This window comes from Phoca vitulina, unplaced genomic scaffold (genome assembly GCF_004348235.1).
Source record: "Phoca vitulina isolate PV1807 unplaced genomic scaffold, GSC_HSeal_1.0 scaffold27, whole genome shotgun sequence".
NCBI classification, from domain to species: Eukaryota; Metazoa; Chordata; class Mammalia; order Carnivora; family Phocidae; genus Phoca; species Phoca vitulina.
Window position 1 is genome coordinate 16,209,922 of NW_022589730.1, and position 27,115 is coordinate 16,237,036.

The following is a 27,115-nucleotide window of genomic DNA, read 5'->3' on the forward strand; positions in this document are numbered from 1 at the left end:
TGCGTTAATTTCCTCCTAAATGAGTGAATGTATGTTTATCACCCTGAATAGTGCCTGATACATAGTAGCACTCAATACATGTGAGCTATGATATCAGTTAGGACTGCAGGTAACAAAACCTGGAAATAATAGCTTAAATGAGTGAGGGTCTTATCTCAGAAAACAGAAGTCTGGAGATAGGCAGCCTTGGCCTGCCAGAGAGCTCAAGGAAATCATTAAAGATAGGGGCTCCTCTGGCTTCTTGGGCCATCATTTTTAGTGGTCACAAGATGACTGCGGCTGTCTAGGCATTGCAAACACATTTCAGGCAGGAAGCAATACAAACAGGGAAAAGGAAAGCCTTCACCTAGTGAGGTTTTACCTTTTTATTTGGTACCTGACTCTCTACTCAGGCATTTCTGCCTACCTCTCATTAAATATCCTGCAGGCTGGAGAAATGAGTATTTCAGCTGTACATATTGCCACCCTGAACAAAATGGTCTTAACAGAGGTAAAAGATGGAGGGCGTGATGAAAGGGGATTAGGAGAGAAACAGGTAAAGCCTTCTGTTTTATTTTTTTTATTTTATTTTTTATTTTTAATGTTTTGAATTCATTCACTGTATCAAGTTCTCTTGTCTCTTTTGTTTCACTTGCCCTACTCTGGTCTCACTCCAGACACTAGTCACCTCTCCCCTAGATGTTCTCTCTCAACAAGAACCTGCCCCGTTTTTTCTCCTTTAAGACCATTACAGACACTTCCTATTTTCAAGGGCAATATCCAAACTCCCTAGCTTAATATTCATGGCCCTCTGTTTGAAATGCGCTAACACAGGTTGATGGAGCTCAGTGGGCTGGGACCATCATACCACCAAACTATGCCCTTGTTTCTGGAAAGACTTGTCGCCTAATGAAAACCAGCTACCGAACAATCAGTATCACATCAAAAGAAACTACTTTCTTCCAACAAATACTGGAACACTTTATTATAGCCAGATAGGACAGATGTGGTGGGTCCACAGGTGTTAGGGCTCGGGAATTCCACCTCTTTTTTTTTTTTTTTAATTAATTCATGAACGACACAAAGAGAGAGAGAGAGAGAGAGAGAGAGAGAAGCAGGCTCCCCAGGGAGCAGGGAGCCCCATGCGGGACTCGATGCCAGGACCCCGGGATCACGATCTGAGCTGAAAGCAGCCGCTTAACCGACTGAGCCACTCTGGCCCCCTCCGGAATTCCACCTCTAACGCAGGTTATGAGGCAGGAGAAAGCTTCTTGCAGGTAGGCATGTGGTCTGCTCCTCCAACACTCCCAGTCACGTGGGAAGGGAATATTGGAGACCTTTTCCCGCCCCAAAGAGGACGGGAGGAGCTCGCGGACTGTGCCGCCTCCAGGCCCCGCCCCCTCCCGCGGGGCCCCGCCCACTGATGCTCCTAGTCCGCCGCCAGGCTAGCGGAGTCCGGGGGCGGGGCTCACCCTTGCCCTCGGGGTCTCTCGGGCTCCGCCAATCAGCGAGCGCCCTGTTGGCCGTCCGCAGCTCCCGCGCCCCTCCTCCTCCCGCCGGCCTCCGCTTCCCAGAATCCAAGATGGCGGGATCCAGGCAACGGGGTCCCCAGGCCAGAGTTCAGCCGCTTTTCTGCGCCGTGCTGCTGTCGCTTAGTCGCTTCGCCGGGAGCGACGGCATGGGAGGCGACCCTGCGGCCGCTGGTGCCGCGGGCACCGCAGCCGCGTCGCCACACCGCCGTTTCGAGTACAAATACAGCTTCAAGGGACCGCACCTGGTGCAGAGCGACGGGACAGTGCCCTTCTGGGCCCACGCGGGGAGTAAGCCGGGAAAGAGGGCGGGGGGCCAGGGTCTCCTCCCCGCCTTGCGTCTCCTCTCTACCCTGTCCCTGCTGCACACCACTGGCGCGGTGGACCCTTCTCAGCAGCCCCTCCTGCAGGTCGGCTCTGGTCCGCAGGGCTCTCTCCGCCTGCGCCCGACTCTTCTCCCCATTCTGTCCACCCCTCGGCCTCCAGTCCTCCTTTCTTTGATTTCGTCCGTTCTTTCCGTTCAGTCTGGAGGTGTTTTGTTACTTTCCTACACTTACAAGCACTCAAACTCTCTTCTAAGCATCGCGTTTCACCCTAACGCCACGTCTCTACGCGAACGTCCCGCAGCCCCACCCCCGGCCATCCCAACCTGAGACCTGTTCAAGCAGCTTCCCTACCTCCTTTCCCGCTGTTCCTAGGTCCTCCCCTGCTGTCTTTTCTCCGGTGCAAGCAATGGTTAATGCTCCAGTTCGTACCCCCTGATGACTCCAGAGATGGCTGGCATATGTTGATTTTAGAGTCGTTTTTAAGTCTTTTTATGTCCGAGGACATTGTTACGCTATTGGAACTACTACACCTTGAATTTGCCTCTTCCAGTGACTTGGTGTGGTCTTTGATCTTTTCAGTTGTATTAACACATTATGTAACGAGAGTCCCACTCATCCCTTTATTTAGTAAAAGGGATATATTTTTTTGTATTGTTTCTGCACTTGATATATTAAACTAACATTACATATACAGCCTCTTAAAAGTTGTATTTAGCTTTTTTGAAAATTGAAAGTAATCTGCTCCATGTTTTATTCACTCTGTGTGTCACTGTTAGTAGATAAGAGAGCCTTGCTAGACATTTACATATGTGAAAGAAAACGTATCTGTACTTTCTAGTGATGATGTGTCACTGCTGACTAAGGAATCAGCCGTAACACTTGGCATGCTGTAAGCTCTGTTCAGTGACCATCAGATGCACCCTTTGAAACAAGTGACAAATGCCTTTTTACGGGGTGAGAAGTTCTGGCATTTTGAGTTCCATCACTGGGTAATTAAACAGTCACTTATATAAGGTTTGTATACATCGTTTTAGAATGTCAAGTGCTTGAAACAAAATACTCCATTTCTAGAAAGTAATTACTGAGTAGGAAACACACTTTTAGGAAGGACCATTTCACTGAAATTAATGTATAACTTGAAAGTATAAAATTTCAATTTGACTTAATGACCAAGTCATTAAGTATTTGCAATAGAGTGCAGTTACTTTGTTATTCAGCAGGCATTTGCTATGTGCCCACTCATCAAGGATATATTGCTGGGCTTTTGTTATCAAGGTAACATTGTTCCTAACATACAAAGATCTGCAGGTGTACCAAACACAAGTTTTGAGGGTTTTTGGTTCTTGTTTTGGAGTGATGATGAAGTTTTCAGTAGTGGTGATGAATTTGCTCACACTTTTTCACTTCTGCATCTCTCCCTTGCCTGCTTGTTCTTCTGTCTTTCACACTTATTATACCACATACATCAGCCAATTAAGAATGTTAATCAGCTACTCAAATTAGCTACCTTGACTTTCTTTACAGAGCCTACCCAACTAAGCTTGTCTGCTGCAAAAATGTCAGGTCGTGTCCCTGGGTGAATTAAAGTTGTATGACTAGACTGAATTTGAAATAAAGGGATTAGTGTTTTAGTCATGACTTTTCTGCATACTGACTCTGGGAATCCCCGCTGTGAATACCCCTTGCTTTCATTATCACTAACTTTTACAGTCTCACTGTTTTCTTAACTCCATTGATCACTTTTCCCCATCTCATTTTACCCTGAGATCCATTATTTAGAGCAATTTTTTTAAATAGAGAAATTTGAGATTTAGTTTAAACATGGCCCATTACATTCATCCCCAAATGAAGATCAAATCGATGGTGTTTCTTTTCTTAACTCTAATGTCCTTTTGTACTGTTAGTACACATCCTGGGTTCATAGGGCACAAAAATGATCACAGCAATTTGTAACCCTTTGTAGCTCTCAGAGCTCTTTCGCCTGCATTTCTGATTTGATCATTTGTAGGCAAGGCAGGTGTTTTCTGTCTTAGAGATGAAAAAACTGCTGCTCAGAAAGGTTAAGATTCTTGGAAAAGGTTGCATAGGTCAGGAGACTACAACTCATATCCAGGTCTTCTGATTCTGTGTCCACTACTCTTTCCATGAGGCTTGCCCCAACCTTTTAAGTGCTTGAAAGTGATGGTGACAGTGACCGATCTTACTAAAGTACCTCAACTTGTCTTTTGTCAGTTTTTCCTAGCTGTAAAGACATAATACAGTTATTTCCCAGAATGGATGTCAGAACTGGTTAATACCTGAGAGGATGTGTTAGAATTGTTCAAACTTAGGCCTGATAGCTGCTTTAATAATACCTAGTTCTATAACAAGACTAGCTAACACTTACTGAAGTACTTCTGTGCATTATATGCCTATGAGGTTATTAGAGAAATGGAATAACTTGCCTATAATCAAACAGCTAGTAAGTGGTGGAGCTGGGATTTGAACCTAGCTTGAAGATGCAAACCACCATTTTGGGGATCACAGTTCTCCTTGAGAATCTGCTGAAGCTAAAGAACTGTTTATTGACTTGAAATTTAGTTGACCCTCTCCCTAGAAGAATATATGTGCACAAAATTTTGCATATAAATTTTGGGGTGTTTGTGGAAGTGATTGAGCCCAGCCCCTTCATTTTACAGGTGAACATATGGTGAACCCAAGACAGTAAGAATTATTTGCTCAAAGTCACACAGCTGAACTGAGACTAGGAATAAGTCTCTTGATTCCTAGTGGTATGTTCTTTTCACACTGTTTGAGCTTTCTAACATTTGTAAACTGGTAAAATAGTTCACAGTTTTAAAAAAATAATATGCAAGTTTTTGAGGTACTTGAAAGAGAATATAATGGGAATCAAATAGTTGATTTGCTCTTCAAGCCATAATTTCCTCCCTCCTGCCCCTTGAATTTTTAATGTATTGCAGCATTAATTTTATTTCACCCAGAAGTATTTCACTATTCAAAAGATGGGGACGGGAAGGCTGTTAGAAAGCTCTAAAATTTTATTTTATCTTATTACTTTTAAATATTTATTTTTTACTATTTTTTTTATTTTTTTAAAAAGATTTTATTTATTTGAGAGAGAGAGAGAGCACAAGGGGCATGAGGGGCAGAGGGAGAAGCAGGCTCTCCGCTGAGCAGGGAGCCGGACCCGGGGCTTGATCCCGGGACTCTGGGATCATGACCTGAGCCGAAGGCAGACGCTTAACTGACTGAGCCATTCAGGTGCCCCAAAAGCTCTAAAGTTTTAAAGTTAAAACTGTCAACATGTAATTTTTTCCTAACAAAATTATTGTACAGGTTACCGAGTTAAAATTAGATCTCTATAGACATATGAAACAGTTTGGTGATGGTTCCTTGAGTTTTACCTAATTATAACTTAAAGCTCTTCTTCCCTGATTTTTGTTCTAGATGCTATTCCAAGTTCAGATCAAATTCGAATAGCACCATCTTTAAAAAGCCAAAGAGGATCGGTGTGGACAAAGACAAAAGCAGCCTTTGAGAACTGGGAAGTTGAGGTGACATTTCGAGTGACTGGAAGAGGTCGAATTGGAGCTGATGGCCTGGTATGATAACTTCTTTAACTTAGAAAATGTATATCTATGCATATACCACTAGCCTCTAAATGTCCCTTGTTATATTTACAGGCAGTTTGGTATACAGAAAATCAAGGCTTGGAGGGTCCTGTGTTTGGATCAGCTGATATGTGGAATGGTGTTGGAATATTCTTTGATTCTTTCGACAATGACGGAAAGGTATATTTGTTGTCAGGACTATTACCTACTTGCACATATCTGCTAACTAAAGTTAGGGTATGAGAAATATTGCTTATTTAACACTTTTGTCAGGTTAGTAGTTTGAGAAATCCCCAAACTATATTCTAAGTATGATGATTAGTCTTTATATAACTGAGATTTTAGAAATTTAAGCTCTTCGCTCCTGATTTGTCATACACCAACTTGAGGTCGTAATGGAGTTCTAACTCTGTAGAACTTTGCAGTGACCTCCCTCCCCGGTGCCCGAATGTGCTTAGTAATTTTGATGCGTAAGCCTGAGTCATTTAGAGGTAGGCAGTGAAACCGGCATTGTTTAGTATTATAGTCTGTTTTCAAGAAAATACCCTATGCATTACTACTACTAGCTCACATATTAATACCTTTTCATATGTTAATCCCTCTTTTTGATCTGCCAGTATCTCTGATGATGTCGTTAAGAGAGCCTAAAACAGTTCAGAACAAAATGTACTTGCGATTTAGTAACATTAACTTGTGCTGCATTAGCAGCCTTAAGATTGATGATCTTTGTTTCAGCTGGTAGTTTCTCTGCTGATTGTCACAGGTCATTATTAGCAATTTAAAGGAGAACTTAATAACTCCTTGAATGCTGAGGTATATTAGTCCTTCTGTTACTAATCTCCCTTGGGTCCCACATAGTGAGTCCTCAAATATGTGTTGTAGTTGATTATTCACACAGGGCACATCATCAGTCTTTATTGAGGTGTTAAGAGACTGTTTTTGAGGGCACCTGGGTGGCTCAGTTGGTTAGGCGACTGCCTTCGGCTCAGGTCATGATCCTGGAGTCCCTGGATCAAGTCCCGCATCGGGCTCCCTGCTCGGCGGGGAGTCTGCTTCTCCCTCTGACCCTCCCCCCTCTCATGTGCTCGCTCTCTCTCATTCTCTCTCTCTCAAATAAATAAAATCTTTAAAAAAAAAAAAAAAAGATTGTTTTTGAATGATTATAAGAGTTTACTAATTTTTTCTAAATAAGTGGAAATCTTTTCTATTATTTTAAAATTTTGAGTCCTAGAATTTGAGAGATGTAAGAGACTTTATAGGACTTCTAGAATGATCTAGAATTCTTTGACCTAAGGACTTTAAAACAAATACATTCTTTTTATTTTTAGAAAAATAATCCTGCTATAGTAATTATAGGCAACAATGGACAAACCCATTATGACCATCAAAAGTAAGTGTGTGCTTTTTATATTATTTGATTGCAGCTTCTTTTTGGAAACCTTGTAAAATATATTGTTTCAAATTTGAATATTTTTCGGATGAAATAAGATTATTGTTTTTCTTGAGATGTATTTTGTGACTTGGTAGAAAGGTCTTATTTTAATTTGGTCCTGTTTTAAAGTTCATTCTGTGGACCACCTCAGATTTCAAACATAAAAAAGAGTTCTTTTATTGAACCTAAAATTACATAATACTTTGAAAGATTTATAAAATGTTCCTCGTTCTTGGTGATGCCATTAATCATGTTTCTTTCATCTTTATCTTTCAAAAATAAAGTTGAAACCCTTGACCAAACTAATGGCTGAGCAATTTACACCACCTTACTCATGCTTCATGTTGCTTTATTTAAAGATTCTCAATAGGCTACAAAATTTCTAAGTGTCTGGTATATTTATAATGTGTATGAATTAGGTATGTACATTTTTTATTTTTACATGTTTGTTTTGGGAGGAATTACCTTTGAGCCAATCAGTGAGCTGTAAGAAAAATTACTCATCTGCATTTCCGTTTACTGTTTCCTACCTTCGTGATTTTTAATCCTCCTAGTTTGTCATGACCACCTGTGGGAGCTATTTAAACCAGAGGTGCCAAGGCCAACCTCCTTGTGAGTCTGCTTCAGTTGACTTGGGGTGGAATCTAGGCATCTGCATTTTTAAAAGCTGCATATGTATTTCGATTCTGCCCTGACGTAAAGGACTATTTTGTCCTTCTCTCAGGTAGAGGAGTAGAACTTTCCTCTTGCTGTCGGCACATGGTAGCTTTGGCTTCTGACGTTATCCACGAGTTCTGACAGGAATCACAGAAAACTTGTGCATTAACTTTGTGTCTTCTGCATACAAATGGCAAACAGACACATGAAAAAATGTTCATCATCATTAACCATCAGGGAAATTCAAATCAAAACCACACTGAGATACCACCTTACACCAGTTAGAGTGGCAAAAATTGACAAGGCAAGAAACAACAAATGTTGGAGAGGTTGTGGAGAAAGAGGAACCCTCTTACACTGTTGGTGGGAATGCAAGTTGGTACAGCCATTGGGAAAACACTGTGGAGGTGCCTCAGAAAATTAAAAATAGAGCTACCCTGAGACCCAGCAATTGCACTACTGGGTATTTACCCCAAAGACACAGATGTAGTGAAAAGAAGGGCCATATGCACCCCAATGTTCATAGCAGCAATGTCCGCAATAGCCAAAGTGTGGAAAGAGCCAAGATGCCCTTCAAGAGATGAATGGATAAAAAAGATGTGGTCCATATATACAATGGAATATTACTCAGCCATCAGAAAGGATGAATACCCAACTTTTACATCAACATGGATGGGACTGGAGGAGATTATGCTAAGCGAAATAAGTCAAGCAGAGAAAGTCAATTATCATATGGTTTCACTTATTTGTGGAACATAAGGAATAGCATGGAGGACATTAGGAGAAGGAAGGGAAAAATGAAGGGGGGGAAATTGGAGGGAGAGATGAACCATGAGAGACTATGGACTCTGAGAAACAAACTGAGGGTTTTAGAGGGGAGGGGGGTGGGGGGATGGGTTAGCCCGGTGATGGGTATTAAGGAGGGCACGTACTGCAAGGAGCACTGGGTGTTATATGAAAACAATGAATCATGGAACATTACATCAAAAACTAATGATGTCTTGTATGGTGACTAACATAATAAAATTTAAAAAAAAAACAAAAAACTTTGTGTCTTCTGAATAAGTAACTTCAAATATCCCAAGACTGTCATAACTTGATATTATTTTATCTTTCTGGACGCTGATCATTTTAAATAGTGAGTTTTCAGATATTGAGAAGCTTTCTTACATTTTTTGTTTGTTTTCCCTTTCTTCGTACTACAGTGATGGTATTAATCAAGCTTTAGCAAGTTGCCAGAGAGACTTTCGTAATAAACCCTATCCTGTCCGCGCAAAGATTACGTATTACCAGAAAACACTGATGGTAAGTAACACGCACTTAGAGATACTCAGATGAAAAATATTCTGGTAGGACTTCTCATTCTGAATCTTTGATAGAAATTAAAGGCATGTAAATTTGGATATTGGTTTATGTACTCAGCGTTACTAAGAGAGAACGGAAGTGGCTTCAGAGCTTGGCCTAAGTGGTCATGTGTTGTAAAACCTTTCCCATAGGTTTGCATTCAGTCAGTACATGTTTGAGCATCCTACTTGCCAGATGCCACACATTACACACATATCCGAGCCATCCAGCTACGAATCTGAGTAAGAGAAAGGTCATTTTCTCCAAAGAACTTGTAGTCTAGTGGAGGGGAGACACTTGTGTAACATTACTGTGCTAGGTGGGAGACGTGTCACAGCACACATACCATTAAGGAATCAAGGGGTTAGAATCTTGTAACTGCAAGTGGGCGTGGGGAAGGTCAGGAACAGTTTCTCAGAGCTGAGCTGCACCAGGAAGGGGAAGTGGAGATTTCCGGGATGGGATGCATATTCAAGGTAGAGAAAACAGGCACAGGGACTGGTGAAAGATTTGGGAAAGGCACATGATTTGGAATGGCTGGAGGATAGAGGAGACTGGGGAGTGGGGTTGAAAGGTTGGTGGTGGCAAGTCACGCAGGCCTCGGGTAGTTTATCCTATAAGGAACTGTTGAAAGTTTTAAGCAGGAAAGTGAAATGATCCTATTTGTAGTTTGGGTAGATGACTTAGGCAGCAGTGTTCTTATAATGGTATTTGTGAAAGGAGACTCTACACGTAATGGGCCATGCCCGGTGCTCTGTACTTTAAGTGCAGTTTCTCACTTATTTTTTCCAATAGCCCTATGGGGCAGGCATCCCCATCTTACACACGGGGAAATGGGATATGGGACATTTTAAGTAACTTAGTATCATACCACATAAGTAACACAACTGTGATTTGAACCGAGAGCCATCTTCCGTGCAAGACTCCACTTGCAGTCTGAGCCAGGGGAGAGGAAAGAAGGGAGGAGAGGTGATTAGGAGGGAGAGACTGTGCTTGGGGATGACAGTGAGTGCAGTGGGGGAGTCAAAGATAGTTCCTGGATTTCTGGCCAGTTGTACAACTAAGCCAAGAAGCAGCACATTTTTGAGTTTGAGTGAGGAGTGGGAAGGTTGAGAGTTGGTAATGAGTTTAGTTATATAGACAAATTGAGTTCAGGGTAGTACTTAAAGTGGGTATATCCTGGGATGCCTGGGTGGCTCAGTCGGTTAAGCGTCTGCCTTCGGCTCAGGTCATGATCCTGGGGTCCTGGGATGCAGCCCCTCGCAGGGAGTCTGCTTCTCCCTCTCCCTCTGCCTGCCGCTCCCCCTGCTTGTGTGTTCTCTCACTCACTCTCTGTCGAATAAATAAAATCTTTAAAAAAATAAAAGAATTAGTACTAGGCAGTAAAGACTCCTAATGGATTTTCAGTTTGTTCAGGTTCAAGGAAAAAGTATTGGAATGGTTGAAAATTTTTAGTGTTAGAATTAGGGTGTGATTAACTTAATACCTTTTGTGTTTTATCTCTCAAAGACAAATGTCTTACTGATTGTTGATTCTGATTTAAAACACTGTGGAGGAGAACCATTCATAAATGATGTAAACTGAAATCGGAGCATTACTGATCAGAGGGAACAGAATATTAATGTTAGCTAACTAAATGGCAGGTCGTTTGAAAAAATTGGTAGTAGGGGCGTCTAGGTGGCTCAGTCGGTTAAGCGTCTGACTCTTGATCTCAGCTCAGGTCTTGATCTCAGGGTCGTGAGTTCAAGCCCCGCATCAGGCTCCACTCTGGACATGGAACCTACTTAAAAAAAAAAATTTTTTTTTAAAGAATGGTAGTAGTTCACGTGTTTCCATCCTGTGTTACATAGAGATTTACCCTTCATATTGACAGATGTCTTACTCTCTTGCCAAAAATGTGGACAGTGTACTATATCATTTGACCTGTGTGACTAAATCCTAACAGTCACTGACGAGTGATAGTTGCATCTGTAAGTAATCATAGAAGTGCCCGCTCTGGTGCCACATCTCTCGTCTGGCTTCCCCTCTGGCTCAGCCACCATTACGTTGGGTTGTGGGAAGTGAAAGGCTGGGCCACTGCTGAACTGGGGTCAGGGGAAGAGTACCTGTGTCTGCTGGGTTCCTCTGCTGCCTTGGGGTTCCAGGATTTTTTTTTTTTTTAAGACATTTTGGGTTATTACTTCAAAAATACATTCTGCAGAGAAGAAACTTAGGTGTCCTTTTAGTTTTTTCATTTTCTGCCTTTGTATCAATATGACTTCTGTCACTTCTGTTGTCTCTCTGCTAACTTACCACTGTCCAGTCACACCCCCTCCCCAACTGAATGAAGAGAAGCTTACTCCTTGCACAGCAATCTGTTTAATATCTTTAATTCTCAGCTAGCTGTGGTAAAAATTGTAAATTCATCCTATTCGTTTGAGCTCTGACACTGGGGTTTCAGAACGAGTCTGGTCCCTCTTCTGTATGAACCATTCAAAGGAAGTCATCGTGGTTCCCTGAGTCTTCTGTTTTAGAAAGCGTTTCGTGGAACATTATCAAATGTTTCTCTTTAAGCCTTTGACACATTGTAGGATAAAAACTTTAAAGTGAAATATCTTATTTAATGATGCTAAATAAGTGAGGTTATTTCATGGACGGGATTACCCTTTATAATAGTGAGAGAAAACTGATAGCTTTTTGACGGTTAGTAGACCAAGTATAAAGATCAGTTAGTCATAAGTTGACTATTTGAAATTCATTTTGTAATGTCTTGTAAAAGCTGTAGCTGCAGTATGTCTTTTTTTAGGTAATGATCAATAATGGCTTCACACCAGATAAAAATGACTATGAATTTTGCGCCAGAGTGGACAATATGGTTATCCCTCCTCAAGGGCATTTTGGAATATCTGCTGCAACTGGAGGTCTTGCAGGTAAATCTTGCTATCTTTTAATATTAAAAGTTCATGTATTGAGTTTCATTGGGAATAGTCTGTTTGGAGAATGTAGACTTACTTACTTTTAACCTTTTTTTTTTTTTAAAGATTTTAATTATTTATTCATAAGAGAGAGAGAGAAAGAGAGGCAGAGGGAGAAGCAGGCTCCCCGCTGAGCAGGGAGCCCAATGCGGGGCTCGATCCCAGGACCCTGGGACCATGACCTGAGCCGAAGGCAGACGCTTAACCATCTGAGCCACCCCAGGCGCCCTACTTTTAACCTTTTAAGATGAGCTGTAACCTTTACAGAGTCTGCAGAGCTGGTCTTTTGGTATCTTGAATCTGCTCATTTTCTTCTGATATTCTGTAGGTATACAGTTGCCTGGGGCTGCCTACAACTGGTGGTCGACATTAAAGTCAAGGCTATAATGGGTTAATTGCCAAGTGGTTTAGGATCCTGACAGTTGTCACGGCACATTTAAATGAATTTGGTAGCCTGAGGAAATATTATTGGGGACTAAAGTTTTAACAAGATATATTTACCATTTTTGCCCCACATTTGGTGATAAATGAACTTCTTGTTCGACGTTAATACCATCTTGTGTTTAAAAAAATATATATCAGGGCGCCTGGGTGGCTCAGTTGTTAAGCTTCTGCCTTCGACTCAGGTCATGGTCCCAGGCTCCTGGGATCGAGCCCCTCATTGGGCTCCCTGCTCGGCGGGAAGCCTGCTTCTCCCTCTCCCACTCCCCCTGCTTGTGTTCCCTCTCTCACTGTGTCTCTCTCTGTCAGATAAATAAAATCTTTAAAAATAAATAAATAAATAAAAATAAAAATAAAAAAATATATATCATCTTGTGTTTACATGGTACGTTTTGTATAATTTTTTATTATTTTCAATTATATAATTGTTCCTTACAACATCACAGAGAGGGAGAGAGAGGATAGATCGTTTTACTTATTTTTAGTTAAGCTTGCCAAATCTTGGATTAAAGTACATTATAAATATTACATGGCCAGTAATGGCCAAACCAAGGCAGGACTTGGTTTGGATTTCTGACTCCTGGGTCCAGTGCTCTATCACACTGTACATCTTCTCCTGAAAAGTTACATAGCTTACACACTTGGACCAAGTGTTACAATTTTCTCTCTCATCTGGCTGCGTATCTCAGTCTCCGTAATAGTGGGAAGAAAGCATAGAGGTTGCCAGTTGGAATTAATTGCTCTTGCTCTGCAGACGTGACTAGCCAGGATTGGTATTTTACGTCAGCATTATGAGGTTTGATCTGCTAAGTCCGTTTTCAGCTTAAGCAGCCTGAAATTAATTTGATTTTTAAAATATGATTTTAAATAAAGTAAAATTGTTCATATCTGCTGTGTGAGGGAAACAGATATGAATGATGTATAGATAGGGTGGTCATATTATCTAAATTGGAATGTTTTGAGAATAAAAGAAGATGCTGTCAGTAATGCCAGGACAACGTGGACAAGTCAGGACCGTCCCGTAAGCCGGCACGGGGCAATGTCAGGTTTATAACAAGAAAGTAAGGCAAGTACTGTAAGTACCGTAAGAAGGGTTGGGAGACAGGAACGGAAGTACATGAAGGACAGGATTTTGTCTCCTTTGGCTGGGACACAGCCTGTGAAGGAGATTTGTGGGAAAATATGGCAAGATCTTGGTGTCAGATTTAGGAGTTTGGGCTTGTTTTGACCCCTCGTTTGTTTATTCCCTTATCCCTTATTTATTATTATCCTTTTTCCCCTTATTTATTAAACATCTGTTATATGTTAAACACTGTTAAATATTCTGGTTTAGGATAAAAGAAAGTGAATTTTAGTTTATCTCTGATGTACATCTTTCTGGTGAATTTTTATCTCTAAGCTCACAGAGCACCATTGCCTTTATCAGATGAGAGCTGATTTTTATTTTTCATATTGATTATTTTTAAAGCAATAGATCTCTCTAAAGTAACTTCACAATCATAAAAATCTGTTATGGAACTTTTTCAGATTTTTTTTTTTGTTAATTTGTAGATGACCATGATGTCCTTTCTTTTCTGACTTTCCAATTGACTGAGCCTGGGAAAGAGCTGGTAAGTATACACTTTTTTTTTTTTTTCCAGAAAGTTTATTTTCAGTTTATTGGTATCTCCCTGTAGCTGAAAACTTGGGAAGCCCAACTTAGATTTGGGTCTTATTTCTGCCTGTTATTGCTATTTGATCTTGTAAAAGTGACTTAACCTCTGTACCACTCCGTTTCTTCACTGGTAAAACTGAGACATTGGGACTGGCCACCTCGTGGTGTCATGAGCATTAAATAGGACAGTGAATTCAATAAATGGTAGTTGCTAGTGTTATTGTTTTGTTGTAATTATTAGTAGCAAGAGTAAAATGGTTTTGATTTAAATAAATAACATTTTTATGTTAACCTTTCAACTAGTGGTTGAGTAGTTCAAATGAAGGGGAAAAAGTATATTAAGGTTTATAATTTTTTAATTTTTATCTTTTTAATTTTTTTTAATGATCTATTCCTAAATTCCAAAAAAGCCTACCCCAGATAAAGAAATTTCAGAAAAAGAAAAAGAAAAGTATCAGGAAGAATTTGAGCACTTTCAACAAGAATTGGATAAAAAAAAGGAGGAATTCCAGAAGGGCCACCCTGACCTTCAGGGGCATCCTGGTGAGTTGGAGGAAGCTGTGCTCAGAGCTGCACAGGGTTGTGGCACAGGCATTCACCCCATCCTTGAGCTCTTGTCTGGCATATCCAAGTCGTTTCCAGAAGCAATCTATAAGCAAATCTTCTGCCATCACAAGGCTTGGAGGTTGATGTTTCTACCAGTAAGGGCGTGGCTTAGGAAAGCGTGCAGTGGGTGGTACTGGGTGATGGGGATGAACAGTGATCCCCTGAAGTGCAGGCTCTGTGAGGACAGGGATTCTGTTTTCCTGTTGACTGCCCTGCCCCCCGACACCTAAAAAACACCAAGAACCCAATGCTGACCTAGTAGTTGAGACTCAGTAAATATTTGTGGAATAAAATCATCTAAAGTCTATGTCTTTCTTTTGAGTGGCACACATTACCTTATTAATATAGAGATAATACTGGAAAAATGTCAAAATTCTTGTGAAAGTAATATGAAATGATTCTCTAGCTCTCCTCCCCTTACTGCTCAGCAGAACTCTAGACTTGAAAATTTGCAAATTGTAAAATAATTAGTCTAAGCCAGTGTTGAACTTAAGTGTGCTGTGTGCCAAAAATAAAACACAGGAAGTCCAAGCAGAGTGGCTTTATATTATCTGCTAACTTTTATCTGGATTGTTCCCACCCGCACAGGTGGTCAAAGTTGTATTTAATATGGCCCATAGCTCGCTTTTGTACTCCCTGTGATTCTCTAAATGATCAATAATATAAATCAGACTTAATGAAGAAAAAATGAAAAATAAATTTAATTCTCTTCTTGGATTTGTTTTAAATATCACATATGATTTGTGAGTATATCCTGAAGCTTATTGTAGTAAGTGTTTGAATGAAATAATTTCCAGCACAATCAGCTTTAAAAGGGAAATCAGCTGTTCGCAACTCCATTGTTAAATTTATTACCTAAGTGAAAGGCACAAATTTTAAAAGCGTAGTTTGATGAATTCTGACAAATTTGTATACCCACTTAATCATCACTCAGGTCAATACATAGAATATTTTTATCACCCCAAGATGTTCCCTCATGCCTCTTTCAAGTCAGCCTCCCTCCACAGAGGCAACCACTATTCCGGATTTTTAGTAACATAGATTAGTTTTGCCTTTTCATATAAATAGAGTCGTATAGTATATTTGAAAGAATATTATTTTTAGGTGAAAAAAATTCGGAACTAATTTAGAATAGGTGTTCAGCCACCAGACATGGCAAAAAACAAATAGTAATGTTGTCATGATTGAATTGATTATCTGCATGTACCCTATTGAGGAGATCATACCACTGGAGTAGATCATATTGGTGATGTTCTAATTTTAGTATATGTTGATACCTCAGTCACTTATGGTATTTCAAAAACTACATGTGTTGGTGATTTTGATCATTTTAATATGCAATTTCCATTTCAGCGGATGAAATATTTGAGAGTGTAGGAGACCGCGAGCTGAGACAAATCTTTGAAGGACAGAATCGTATCCATCTTGAAATCAAGCAGCTGAACCGACAGTTAGATATGATTCTTGATGAACAGAGGAGATACGTCTCTTCCTTGACAGAGGAGATCGCTAAAAGAGGGTCAGGAGTCCCAGGGCAGCAGGGACAGGTAAGCTTTGCAAATAAGCATGTGTGCCTTAGGCAGCCTCTGATGGAGGAGGACGCATGGAGGAAAGAGAGGCTACTCCGCCATATGTTCCTACAGAACTGGGTTCTTCTGTTTTCCTCCAGATCACCCAACAAGAGCTGGATACTGTTGTGAACACTCAGCACGAGATCCTGAGACAAGTAAATGAAATGAAGTAAGTCTACAGAAGTCATGTCCAAGTGTTAGGTGATACACTTACCCAAAATTCATGGCTTCTCTCTCCCTCTGTGCAAGCACATTATTATTGTAAGAATTCCCCATGAGGGTAAGAATCACATTCTAGATTCATATTATAAATCAGGGAGTGGAAAATACAGGAACCTTTGATACTCAGAAACTGCCAGTAGTCCTAAATGTTTGAATTGTTCTAAGCCAGAGGAGAAAAAAATGCTTTAGCATCTTTAAAAAAAATACATTTGTCACAGCTACTTGACAGCCAGAAGTATTCATATATTTCTAAAATAAAAAGAATATGTGTAATAGATAACAATTCTGTGAAAAATCCTAGAAGGGTAAGCATGCATAGCATTGTAGAACTGTAATACAAGCATTCCTGATGCAGGAACTTCTTTTTGATGGAATGAAACCATTTTCAAGGAAATATGCTATGTATGACCACCTCTCTTCCATTCCATTAAGAGAGACTGGACAGGGTTGGAACAGAGAGGAGCTACCGTGTCCTTGGAACTTTGATAAGTTTCTAAAAAGTGTTCACTTATGCAGATAATTAACAGCTTTCAATGCCTAGAGTAGAGAAACAGCCAAAGTGTTACATTTTATAAGCTAACTTTTTAGAGCATTGCACCAACCAGTACAACCCTTGACAAACAAGAATGTCAAGGTGAGTTCTTTAGCACTGGAAAATTAAGCAGTATTAGGTTAATAAACACAAGGTGATAATATCCACACCTAGAGATGAAAGGCAGCCCCACTTGTAACTGCAAATTGGTACTTCCTTTCACTTTTACTGTCTCGCATTTTTTAAAATCTTTAAGTTGTGAACTCATGATTAAAATATGATCCTAAGTGAATAGTTAAATTCTTTCAGAAATAGGGGCACCTGGGTGGCTCAGTCAGTGAAGCATCTGCCTTCGGCTCAGGTCATAATCCCAGGGTCCTGGGATCGAGCCCAGCGTCAGGCTCTCTGCTCTGCGGGGAGCCTGCTTCTCCCTCTGCATCTGCCTCTGCTGCTCCCCCTGCTTTTGCTCTCTTGCTCTCTTTGTCAAATAAATAAATAAAATCTTTAAAAAAAAAATTCTTTCAGAAATAGACTGGATCATGTGACATTATTTTAAAAAATCTTTATTTTGATCTGATTTTAGACTTCAGACATTGCAAAAATAGTACAATTTCCATATATTCCTTTCCATCTTCCCCTAATGTTCACAACTTACATAACCATAGCACAGTTGTCAGAGCCAAGAAATAAACAGCGGTACAGTACTATTAACTAATGATCTTATCCAGATTTCACCCATTTTCCATGCATGCCCTTCTTTCTGTTCCATGATCCTATCCAGCAACACACATTGCATTTAGTTCTATCTCTTTAGATTTCTGCAGTATGAAATAGTTCATCTTCTCTTGTCTTTCATGACCATGACAGTTTCTGCATTGAGCAGTTATTTGGTCCACTGTCTCTCGATTTGGGTCTGTCTGGTGTTTACTCATGATTGCATTTTTGACAAGAATACAACACTGTATCATGTTCATGATGTCAGTATGTCTTATTTCTGTTCACGTTGGCTGGGATCACTTGGTTATGGTGGCTTCTTCCTGCTTTCTGTACTTTAAAGTTACTGTCTTTCCCTTGATGCTTAATTATATTTTGGAAAAGGTACTTTGAGACTATGTAAAGATATAAATATCCTGTTTCGGTTTAAACTTTTGCTTGCTAATTGTAGCATCCATTGACATTTTGCCTGAAACAAGAATGAGGTATTTCCCAAAAGCTGGGGTTTTTTTTTTTTTTCTCTTTTCATCATTCCTTCCCATGTATTTATTGGAATTCTGTAAGGACCGGCTCTCTTCTGCCCCATTTATTTATTTAATCAATTATTTATGTCATACAGGCTCATGGATATGTATTCTGTGGGTTACAATCCCATACTATCATTATTTACTGCTCAAATTGTTCCGCTCTGGTAATTAAGAACTCCTCCAGGTTGGCTTCTGTGTTCTTTCAACAAGCTCCCGTCTTTTCTTTAAACCATTTCTTTACTTTTTGGTGCTACACCGTGTTTCAGGCTCATTTTGTATTTTCTCTGCCCCGGCTCTAGAATCAACCACTTCTCCAGTGAGCCCTGGTTCCTTTTATTGAAGAAAGGTATTTAGAAACCCAAGATCTGGGCAGTAGGTGTGCTCACTCCCTCTGTGGTTCTACTGCTCCTAGGCTCTCTCAGTGGACAGAGCTAGGGAATATATGAATGTTTACTAACCCACATATGCACACATATCTTTATTTTTGTACCCATCACTCTCATTTGTATTAAAAAGACCCTGAGATTATCCAGACATTTTGGATTCTGGTTGGACTAGACTAGGCTGCACATTATAGGGTTGATTTTCCCCTCCTTTCCTTCTTTGAAAATTCTTTCTCCAGGAGGGAGAAGCCTGGTTTTTATTATCTGTAATGTACTTACTTATTTTAGTGTGCACATAATGTACCCATAAAGTGGTTTCAAATTGTTAACTCATATCCCTGTGAGAAACGTATTTACTGATGGATTTATATAAAGATCCTTTTGCGTCTAACCTTATAATTTGTAATATAGACACTATTTTCCAGACAGCTATTTAGTTCAGTTCTCTCCCCACTCTCTTCAGTACCGTTATGATATGCATTCATAACAGAGTTAGGTTCTTTGTTAGCATTTGTATTCTTCCTACATCCTGGTTGATTTTAATTGTGTATATTTGGGGTATATGAAGGTTCCATGAATACGATGGTTCCGAGAGGTTCTGAGTCGAAATTTATGTGTTCACCGAAGTGTCACTCCCTCTTCAACACTACCACCTCATTTCCATTTCCCCCCTTTCTAGCCTTTTCCCACCCACCCCCCATTGCTAACCTATCCCATTCATTTCTGGTTTCTTGTACTTTTTCTGCATATGTATTTTCTTAGATCCCCTTCTTTCTTACATGAATGGTAGTATATTCTAGATAATCTTGGGCTTTGCTTATTACACGTAATAGTGGTACTAGAAGTTCTTCTTAAGATTCAATTAGTGGTTAGTAAATCCTAGGCATCTGGCTGTATTACCCATGAAAGCACTTATTTAGAGTAGTTAGCAATCCTCATAAACTCCCACTTACTAATTGAGAACGAATGTCATGCATACCATAAGTTAAGGTAAAAACTGAGCTCAGATTTCTAAATTTATCCTCTAGAGCTTTTTTCCTTCTGGATTAGGCTTCAGAAAAAAACTGTAAAGAGAAAGGAAATATTTGCGTTTTGTGGAATAGGTGGTTTGTGTCTGTGGATTTTCATCTCCTTAGAGAATCATAGAATTTTTTTTAGCAAAAGCGTGTAGTACAATTCCCTTCAGTTTACGGATAAAGAAAAAAAGGCCCCTGACTGATAAAAGGTCCCAATATGAAAACAGTCAGAAGTAGTTTCATTATCTCCTCACTTTCAGGTGCTATTTCTAGCATACCAGATGCCTGGCCAATTTTTATTTTCATTAAACATTTTCAAACATACAAAGAAATTGAGCATAAAAGCCATCCCTCATACTCCATCGCCCAGTTGCAACAGTTATTAATAACTGGATGTTGTCGGCCTGCACTGTTCATTATGAAGTACCCCCTTCAGCCCCTCCAAATTTTCGTGGCAGTCACGGCCATAACCTGAATCCATTATTTCCTGAGAGGGTGAAGAGTGACACTCTCACTCTAAAGTTCCCTCTCCATTCATTCATTCATTCATTCATTCATTCATTTATTTATTTATATATATGGAATATATATATATTTGAGAGAGAGGGAGCATGAGTAAGGGCAGAGACAGAGGGAGAAGCAGGCTCCCCACTAATAGGGAGCCTGACGTAGGACTCGATCCCAGGATCCCGGGATCGTGACCTGAGCCGAAGGCAGACGCTTAACCGACTGAGCCACCCAGACGCCCCATAAACTGTAGTTTTATAAATTGTTTTCCAATCCTGAATACAATTCAATATTTCTAAATATTGATTTTTTTTTAATCTAATATAATGGGCTTAGAAGTATATCTAACCTTTTGAAATGTGCGACTGAAAAAAATCATTTTTCTAGCAACTCCCTTGTCTAAAGGGATTTTCTGTTTCAGGAATTCCATGAGTGAAACTGTCAGGCTGGTCAGTGGCATTCAGCATCCTGGATCTGCAGGGGGAGTTTATGAGTCAACCCAGCACTTCAACGACATCAAAGAGCACCTTCACATCGTGAAGCGGGACATAGACAACTTAGTGCAGCGAAACATGGTAAGCTCTTGCCTTCTACTTTTATCATCATCAGTCTTCCTTAGAAAAGAAAGAACACATATTCTACTGAAAATATTATAACTTTTAATTTAATCCTAATGTTCATTTTTAATATTCAAGGTAGAATTATTCCATATGATCCAAATGTCTTTATGTTCCATGTTTCCATACCCTATTGAATAGAATTTTTTTTAAAGATTTTATTTGTTTGGGCGCCTGGGTGGCTCAGTCGTTAAGCGGCTGCCTTCGGCTCAGGTCATGATCCCAGGGTCCTGGGATCAAGCCCCGTATCGGGCTCTCTGCTCAGCAGGAAGCCTGCTTCTGCCTCTCCCACTCCCCCTGCTTGTGTTCCCTCTCTCACTGTGTCTCTCTCTGTCAAATAAATAAATAAAACCTTTAAAAAAAAAAAAAGATTTTATTTATTTATTTGAGAGGGGGGAGGGGCAGAGGGAGAGGGAGAAGCAGACTCCCCGCTGAGCAGGGAGCCCGACGTGGGACTCAATCCCAGGACCCTGGGATCACGACCTGAGCCGAAGGCAGACGCTAACGACTGAGCCACCCAGGCGCCCCTCCATACCCTATTGAATAGAATTTTTAAAAAATACATTGCTATTCCTATCATTGGAGCTGTCACAGTCTCAGACTTTTTGCTAGATTCTTTCTGTAAATTTTCTTTAAAAAAAAAAAATGGCTCTTGTTATCAGTAATGATATCTTTAAACAGTTTTAAAAAGGTGAACATCTAGGGGCACCTGGGTGGCTCAGTTGGTTAAGCGTCCTGGGATCGAGCCCCGCATCGGGCTCCCTGCTCGACAGGGGGCCTGTTTCTCCCTCTCCCTCTGCCGCTCCCACTGCTTGTGCTCTCCTGCTCTCTCTCTCTGCCAAATAAATAAATTAAATAAATAAATAAAATCTTTCCAAAAAAAAGGTGAACATCTCTTGACCCTTTACTGAGACAGACGCTGGGTAGCTCCCACTTCTCTGTCTGGGCTCTGAGGAAGCGTAGGTCTGACACTGGATGATTGGTAGCCTCTTTCTTTAAGCAAGATTCTTCTTTTTCCAGCAACTTTTCCTCTCTTACTTGGTTCACTTTTTTAAAAGTTTTTTTTGTTTGGTTTTGATTTTGGTTTAGTTTATCAGGCCTTTTTTTTTTTAAGTATAAGCCCCATCTACTTTTTTAGAGATTGGCCATAAATATTAAAGATAGGTAACATGTTTTCAAAGTTAAATATGCATAAGAGACAATATTAGATGACAGACCTGTGGTACTTTTAAGTTTTTCAGTTTTAAATTTTACTTAACTTATTTACTGGCTTCCAAAGCCCTTATAAAATTCACAAATGTGGGGCTTCTGGGTGGCTCAGTCATTAAGAGTCTGCCTTCGGCTCAGGTCATGGTCCCAGGGTCCTGGGATCGAGCCCCGCATCAGGCTCCCTGCTCAGCGGGAAGCCTGCTTCTCCCTCTCCCACTCCCCCTGCTTGTGTTCCTGCTCTCGCTGTGTCTCTCTGTCAAATAAATAAATAAAATCTTTAAAAAGAAAAAAATTCACAAAAGCTTGTAGCATTTGCCTCTTCCCTTTCCAGCCCCCCCCCAAATGCTGATCCCATCATTTCTTGCCATTTTGTTCACTGCCTTTGCCTTCAGACAGGTGTTGTTTGTTTTAGATTGGATTTGTTTCTAGCTCTGCTAGTTGTCTTCTGCTAGGTGGTTGGTCCATATTACCCAGTCTACCTTCCCAGAAGTCCTAGTACCTTATAGGTTATGTGGAGCTTTATATCTTCAAAAGTTTTTTAAAAATATCTGTTATCCTTTAGGAAAGAAAGTTAATATGTTGTTAAATAACTTTCCAGAGGTCATTAACTAGTAAGTGGTAGAAGGGAAGTACTTAGGTCTTTAACATGTAATCTTGTCTCCTTTGTATTTTCGGATACTGCCAAATCTATATTTTTATGTATGTCTTGGATATTCGTATTTTTCAAATATGAGTTAAGAGTTTTCTTAATGACCATTACCTGTCATCCAAAACACTGTGGTCTATTCCGAGTTCTGTTTGCGGTTATTCTCTGCCGGTTTGGGCCTGTGTTACAGCTGTGGGAGGTGTGTGTACTGCAGGGCGTTGTCCCACGGATGGAAACACGCTGAGAACAACCAATCCGAGAAGCTGTTCTGTCTGGATACCTTGATTAAATCTTTGTCCCTGGTATTTAATTACCCCCTTAAAATAGAAAGAATACCCATGGAAATAGGAAAAGAAACATTTTTCAAAATACTAATTGGTAATGTTGGCTGCTAGGAGGTGGGAGGATGAGGGCTAAGAAAAAGCCATTATATTTGTCAGGCAGTTCATTGGTGGGGTGACCATGACGGAACCAGAACACTTTTGAGAATAAAGGGGATACTATTAATAATCACTGTAGTACAGCAAGTATAAACTGGGTGTGTTCAGGGAATTCGTGGTCTGTGACCATCAGGAACACAAAAAATCATCATCATTGTGCTGAAGATTCGAGCCAGATGGCAGTGTGTTCGTGCCTGGAGCGTGAAGGTGGAGGCATCCAGTGTCAGCTACTCTCAGGAAGTTCGGGGGTGTCTGGCGGGCTCAGTCAGCATAACACGCGAATCTTGATCTCGGGGCTGTGAGTTTGAGCCCCACGTTGGGCATAGAGTTTACCAAAAAAGTAAATAAGTAATCTTTATTTAAAAAAAAAAAAGGGTAAAAAGTTAAGCGGGTGGAAGATATTTATGGGACAAATAAATGAAAATCTTGAGTTTATGTAGTTAACCATGAATTTAATAAAGGTTTCACATTTATTTCTTTTTCTAAAATACCACTTTGACTAATTGTACTAGTTCTTTGCCTTATAGCCATCAAATGAAAGACCAAAATGCCCAGAACTGCCACCGTTTCCATCATGCTTATCTACGATGCACTTCGTTATATTTGTAGTGATACAAACGGTGTTATTCATTGGTTATATCATGTATAGGTAAGTCTAAAATTTGGCTCAACGTTTTTCTGTATTTGTTTAATTTTAAATATTCAAAGTAACCTATATGTGTAACAACTTTCAGTACTTTTAAAAATCGGTTTAACACAAAGCAAGTATTATTTCTAGTCTATTTCAGTCACGTGGGAGTGCATGTATAGAAAGTATGCTTATCTTAATGCATTTTATACTTCGAAAGGCACTGTATATTTCAATTCTAAGCATTCCTGTTTCTTTCTGAAGTAAAATATATAGAACTTGCAGATTTTTTTTCTTTCTCTTTTTCCTTAGGACTCAGCAAGAAGCAGCTGCCAAAAAATTCTTTTGACCACCATTTTCATATGTGTACATCATGTATGTATGTACAGAATGTCTTTTTGAGGGAATTTAAGTATTTAAATTGCTTCATAGTCTAAATTATTAAATTTTGTATAAAATGTTTAAACATTGATTTGCAGTAAGAATAAACCTTAAAACAAAGACAACCACATGTAAATTTGTGCATAGTACATAAATCTATTTAAATTTCAGTGAATTTCTGGCCAGTAGAATACAGCCACTGAACAGAATATTGATAAATAAGACAGTAAATAATAGAAACAAGGGGCAACCCCGAGATGTGAAAGTTACCCCTAAGTCTCCAGTGTTGGACGTTTCTTTACTTAACATAAATACACTTGCCCTCCTGCCCCCCAAACTATGTGGTCTAACTTAGAGCTCCCCATCATTTTTAACCAGAGTCTTTTTTTAGAGGTCAGAGTTTCCTACTCTAAGACCCAGTCCAGCAGTCCTTTTATCTAATACAATTCCCTTTGAAATCAAAAAATATTTTGTCTGAGAGCTTTAGGATCTAGATAATAGGCTTCAGAATGTTGAAGTATCTTTCCCTCTGATTATCAATGATACATTTCACTTTTAAAGGAAATTTTGGGGGAAAATTAATAGCTGCTCTTTGCCTGAAAAACCATTAAGGTGAAAATGTTCCTTTCATAATGGTTTTTATGGTTCTGCCTGGTAATGTGCTCAGTTCATGACTGCTCATATTCGTGAATGTCTCCATGCCAACAGTATCAGTTCCATAGTATGAAAATAATTTTTGGATTTATGTTTGTAATTTAAGGAACTTATTTCTCCCATTTTGTATAGTATGTAAATTCAGCTCAGACTGCATGTCCTGAGGAGATTTTAAGTTCACCAAAAAATCTACCACTGCATTTTGGTTTACATCACTCCATACAATCTGGTGTCGTTTAAATCAAGGAGGCTGGAGTAGAAGCAGTGTTAAGACGTTTGAAGACAAAATTTGAAAAATAGAATTAATACTTCTGATTTCTTTCTTTCTTTTTTTTTTAATGCCAGAACTAAGGATATTGTGAAGCACTTATTAGGAAGCTTAACCTTGAAATGTCAGACTGGAAAGGGTGGTTGTAGTCTTTGTACATAGTTGTCCTAGGTGTTATAGAATCAGTCTGTAAAGGACATTTTAAAATGCAGACTTCATGTTGTTTTCACAGCTGATGTAGACCTATGTTTTTGCTGACTTCAAAATACTCTTTTACCTCTTTTAGCTAAATAGTTATCTTTCATTTGTCATAGAATCCAAAATAAGTTATACTGTTATATAAAACAGTACCATTTCATTCTTCCAAATCTTCATAAATTTGTTCTCAAATGTCATTGACAGATTGGGCTAACGGCCTAAAATCTATACAGAGACTCTGAGGCACTCTGCATTATAGCAGCACCTACTTCGTACTGTGTACGCAAACAGTCCCAGCATTGTTTTATAATTTATATTAGTGTTTATCCTGGAATGCTGAATACGAATATTCTAATGACTTACTCTACTTCAGTCACTTTAACAGAGAAAATGCTTCTCTGGTGTTTCTCCTTTGTGGTATTCACATTTTGAAATTCATGTTCCAGAGACATCATCAGAGAATTTGCTCTTAATCTGTGGGAGAAAAAAAAAAACCTTCAGAAGAATATTAAGTTGTGGGCTGTGAAAGTTGGGAAGTCCTCTTGAGATAAAAGGCTGCAAAATATCCAGTGTTATAAACTCCATGGTCTTGTGTGCCTGAACGGACTAAGGGGACACCAGACGTATGTGTGCGGTGGACAGAACAGACGACAGTTCGAGAGGAATGGTGCTGACCATTACTAAGTCAGGTGGAGAGAGCTATTACGAAAATGTGTGAATCTTTTTCTTTTTTACTTAGTAATTTAATTTACTTGAAGATCACTCAGTAAAGCAGTTCACGCAGGCTGTTCATCATTTTATTTGAAATTCTGTTTATTTTCCTCAAAATCATTAAGTAGCTCATTTCTGAAAAAAAGTTTGCTCTGTGGAAAAATCTATCACTGCCAGGATTCTTTCATTTCTGTACTATTTTGTGTAATTAAATTTGTTACCTTCTCTCACACCAGCAAGTATTTTACAGGTGCCTTGGATTAAAACAAAATTGATTTTAAAATTTTAGTGTAAGTCATTGTTGCTGTGATACCACTTTTAGAAAGAAATCCAATGACATAACGGCTAATACTTTTTTTTAATGTACCTGTTTGTGTTCTAATTGTTTGAATGTTTTATTCAGCTTGAAACTTTAGTAAGAAGCCACAAACAATAAACAATGTTTTGTTATGTATTAAAGGGACATCACTGTTTCTCAAAGTGTGGTCCGTGGGTCATGGTGTGCTTGTGAAGCATACAGATTCCAGGCCTCCATTCCAAACCACCTGAATCAAAATTCAGGGGCGGGACTTCAGAATATCACTTTTCAACAAGCACCAGGTGATTCTGAGCACACTAGTGTGAGAACCACTAAGATGGGGAGTGGGAAAAACAACTATTTTGTTTTGTTGGTTTAAAGCTGAATATACCATTTTCATTTTCGATGACATTAGCAAATGTGTACTGATGTGTTTATTCTTACAATTAATGTTCTTCTTACTAAAACTCTTGGTTTGTTAACAACCAGACTAAACCCAGATTGTTGCCTGTAGCTCTTGGTACTTTGGTTGATGGCTTTTAAACTTACAAAATCATCAGATCATGGTCAGGCCATGAAAACTCCCCATCTCAAAGTCTGCCTGCTAAAGCATTTTGCTTTCCTGGTTGCGATTTTTGTGACATTTTATCTCAGACAATTGTACTTTTTTGATAACTTAGGGAGAACAAATTACTTGAATAAGGGATTGCCTGACCCTATGCGTTGCAGAGATACAATTTTGTAAAGAACTTAAGTAACAGTTGTGAATATTAAGATGTGATTATCTTTTCCTGTCCATGTGCTTATTGCAGGGAGATAGTAAACGATTATATGGGGGATTTTTTTATTTATAAGATCTAATGTAAAATCACCACTTGCAGTTTTTTAGACCTGTATGTTGCCCGTTTAATATATTTCTTTTAAAGTTTAAAAGGGTTTTCTATCCACTGTTAATTTCAATTGGATAACATTTTGTCAAGTGTTTTTTCCTGTTATTTGATGCTAGCTGGAATTCAAGAAATGACATTGACCTTAACAAATAAAGAAATATTTTAGTAAA

General features: G+C 39.4%; 1 protein-coding gene across 2 annotated transcripts; it reads left to right on the plus strand.

Moving 5' to 3' along the window:
• Window positions 1-1,546: 1,546 nt before the first annotated feature.
• On the plus strand, window positions 1,547-27,115 carry LMAN1 (lectin, mannose binding 1). 2 transcript variants are annotated; one of them, XM_032422761.1, is made up of 14 exons: window positions 1,547-1,799; window positions 5,282-5,436; window positions 5,518-5,625; window positions 6,774-6,835; window positions 8,740-8,839; window positions 11,664-11,787; window positions 13,825-13,883; window positions 14,338-14,470; window positions 15,887-16,080; window positions 16,203-16,273; window positions 20,427-20,580; window positions 23,445-23,566; window positions 23,858-23,920; window positions 25,493-27,115. In XM_032422761.1, the coding sequence occupies exons 1-13, from the start codon at window positions 1,562-1,564 to the stop codon at window positions 23,892-23,894; spliced, it is 1,557 nt and encodes a 518-aa protein (XP_032278652.1). In that variant the 5' UTR covers window positions 1,547-1,561; the 3' UTR covers window positions 23,895-23,920; window positions 25,493-27,115. The 2 variants fall into 2 exon arrangements, with proteins under 2 accessions (XP_032278652.1, XP_032278651.1); XM_032422760.1 differs by having other exon boundaries at window positions 23,858-27,115.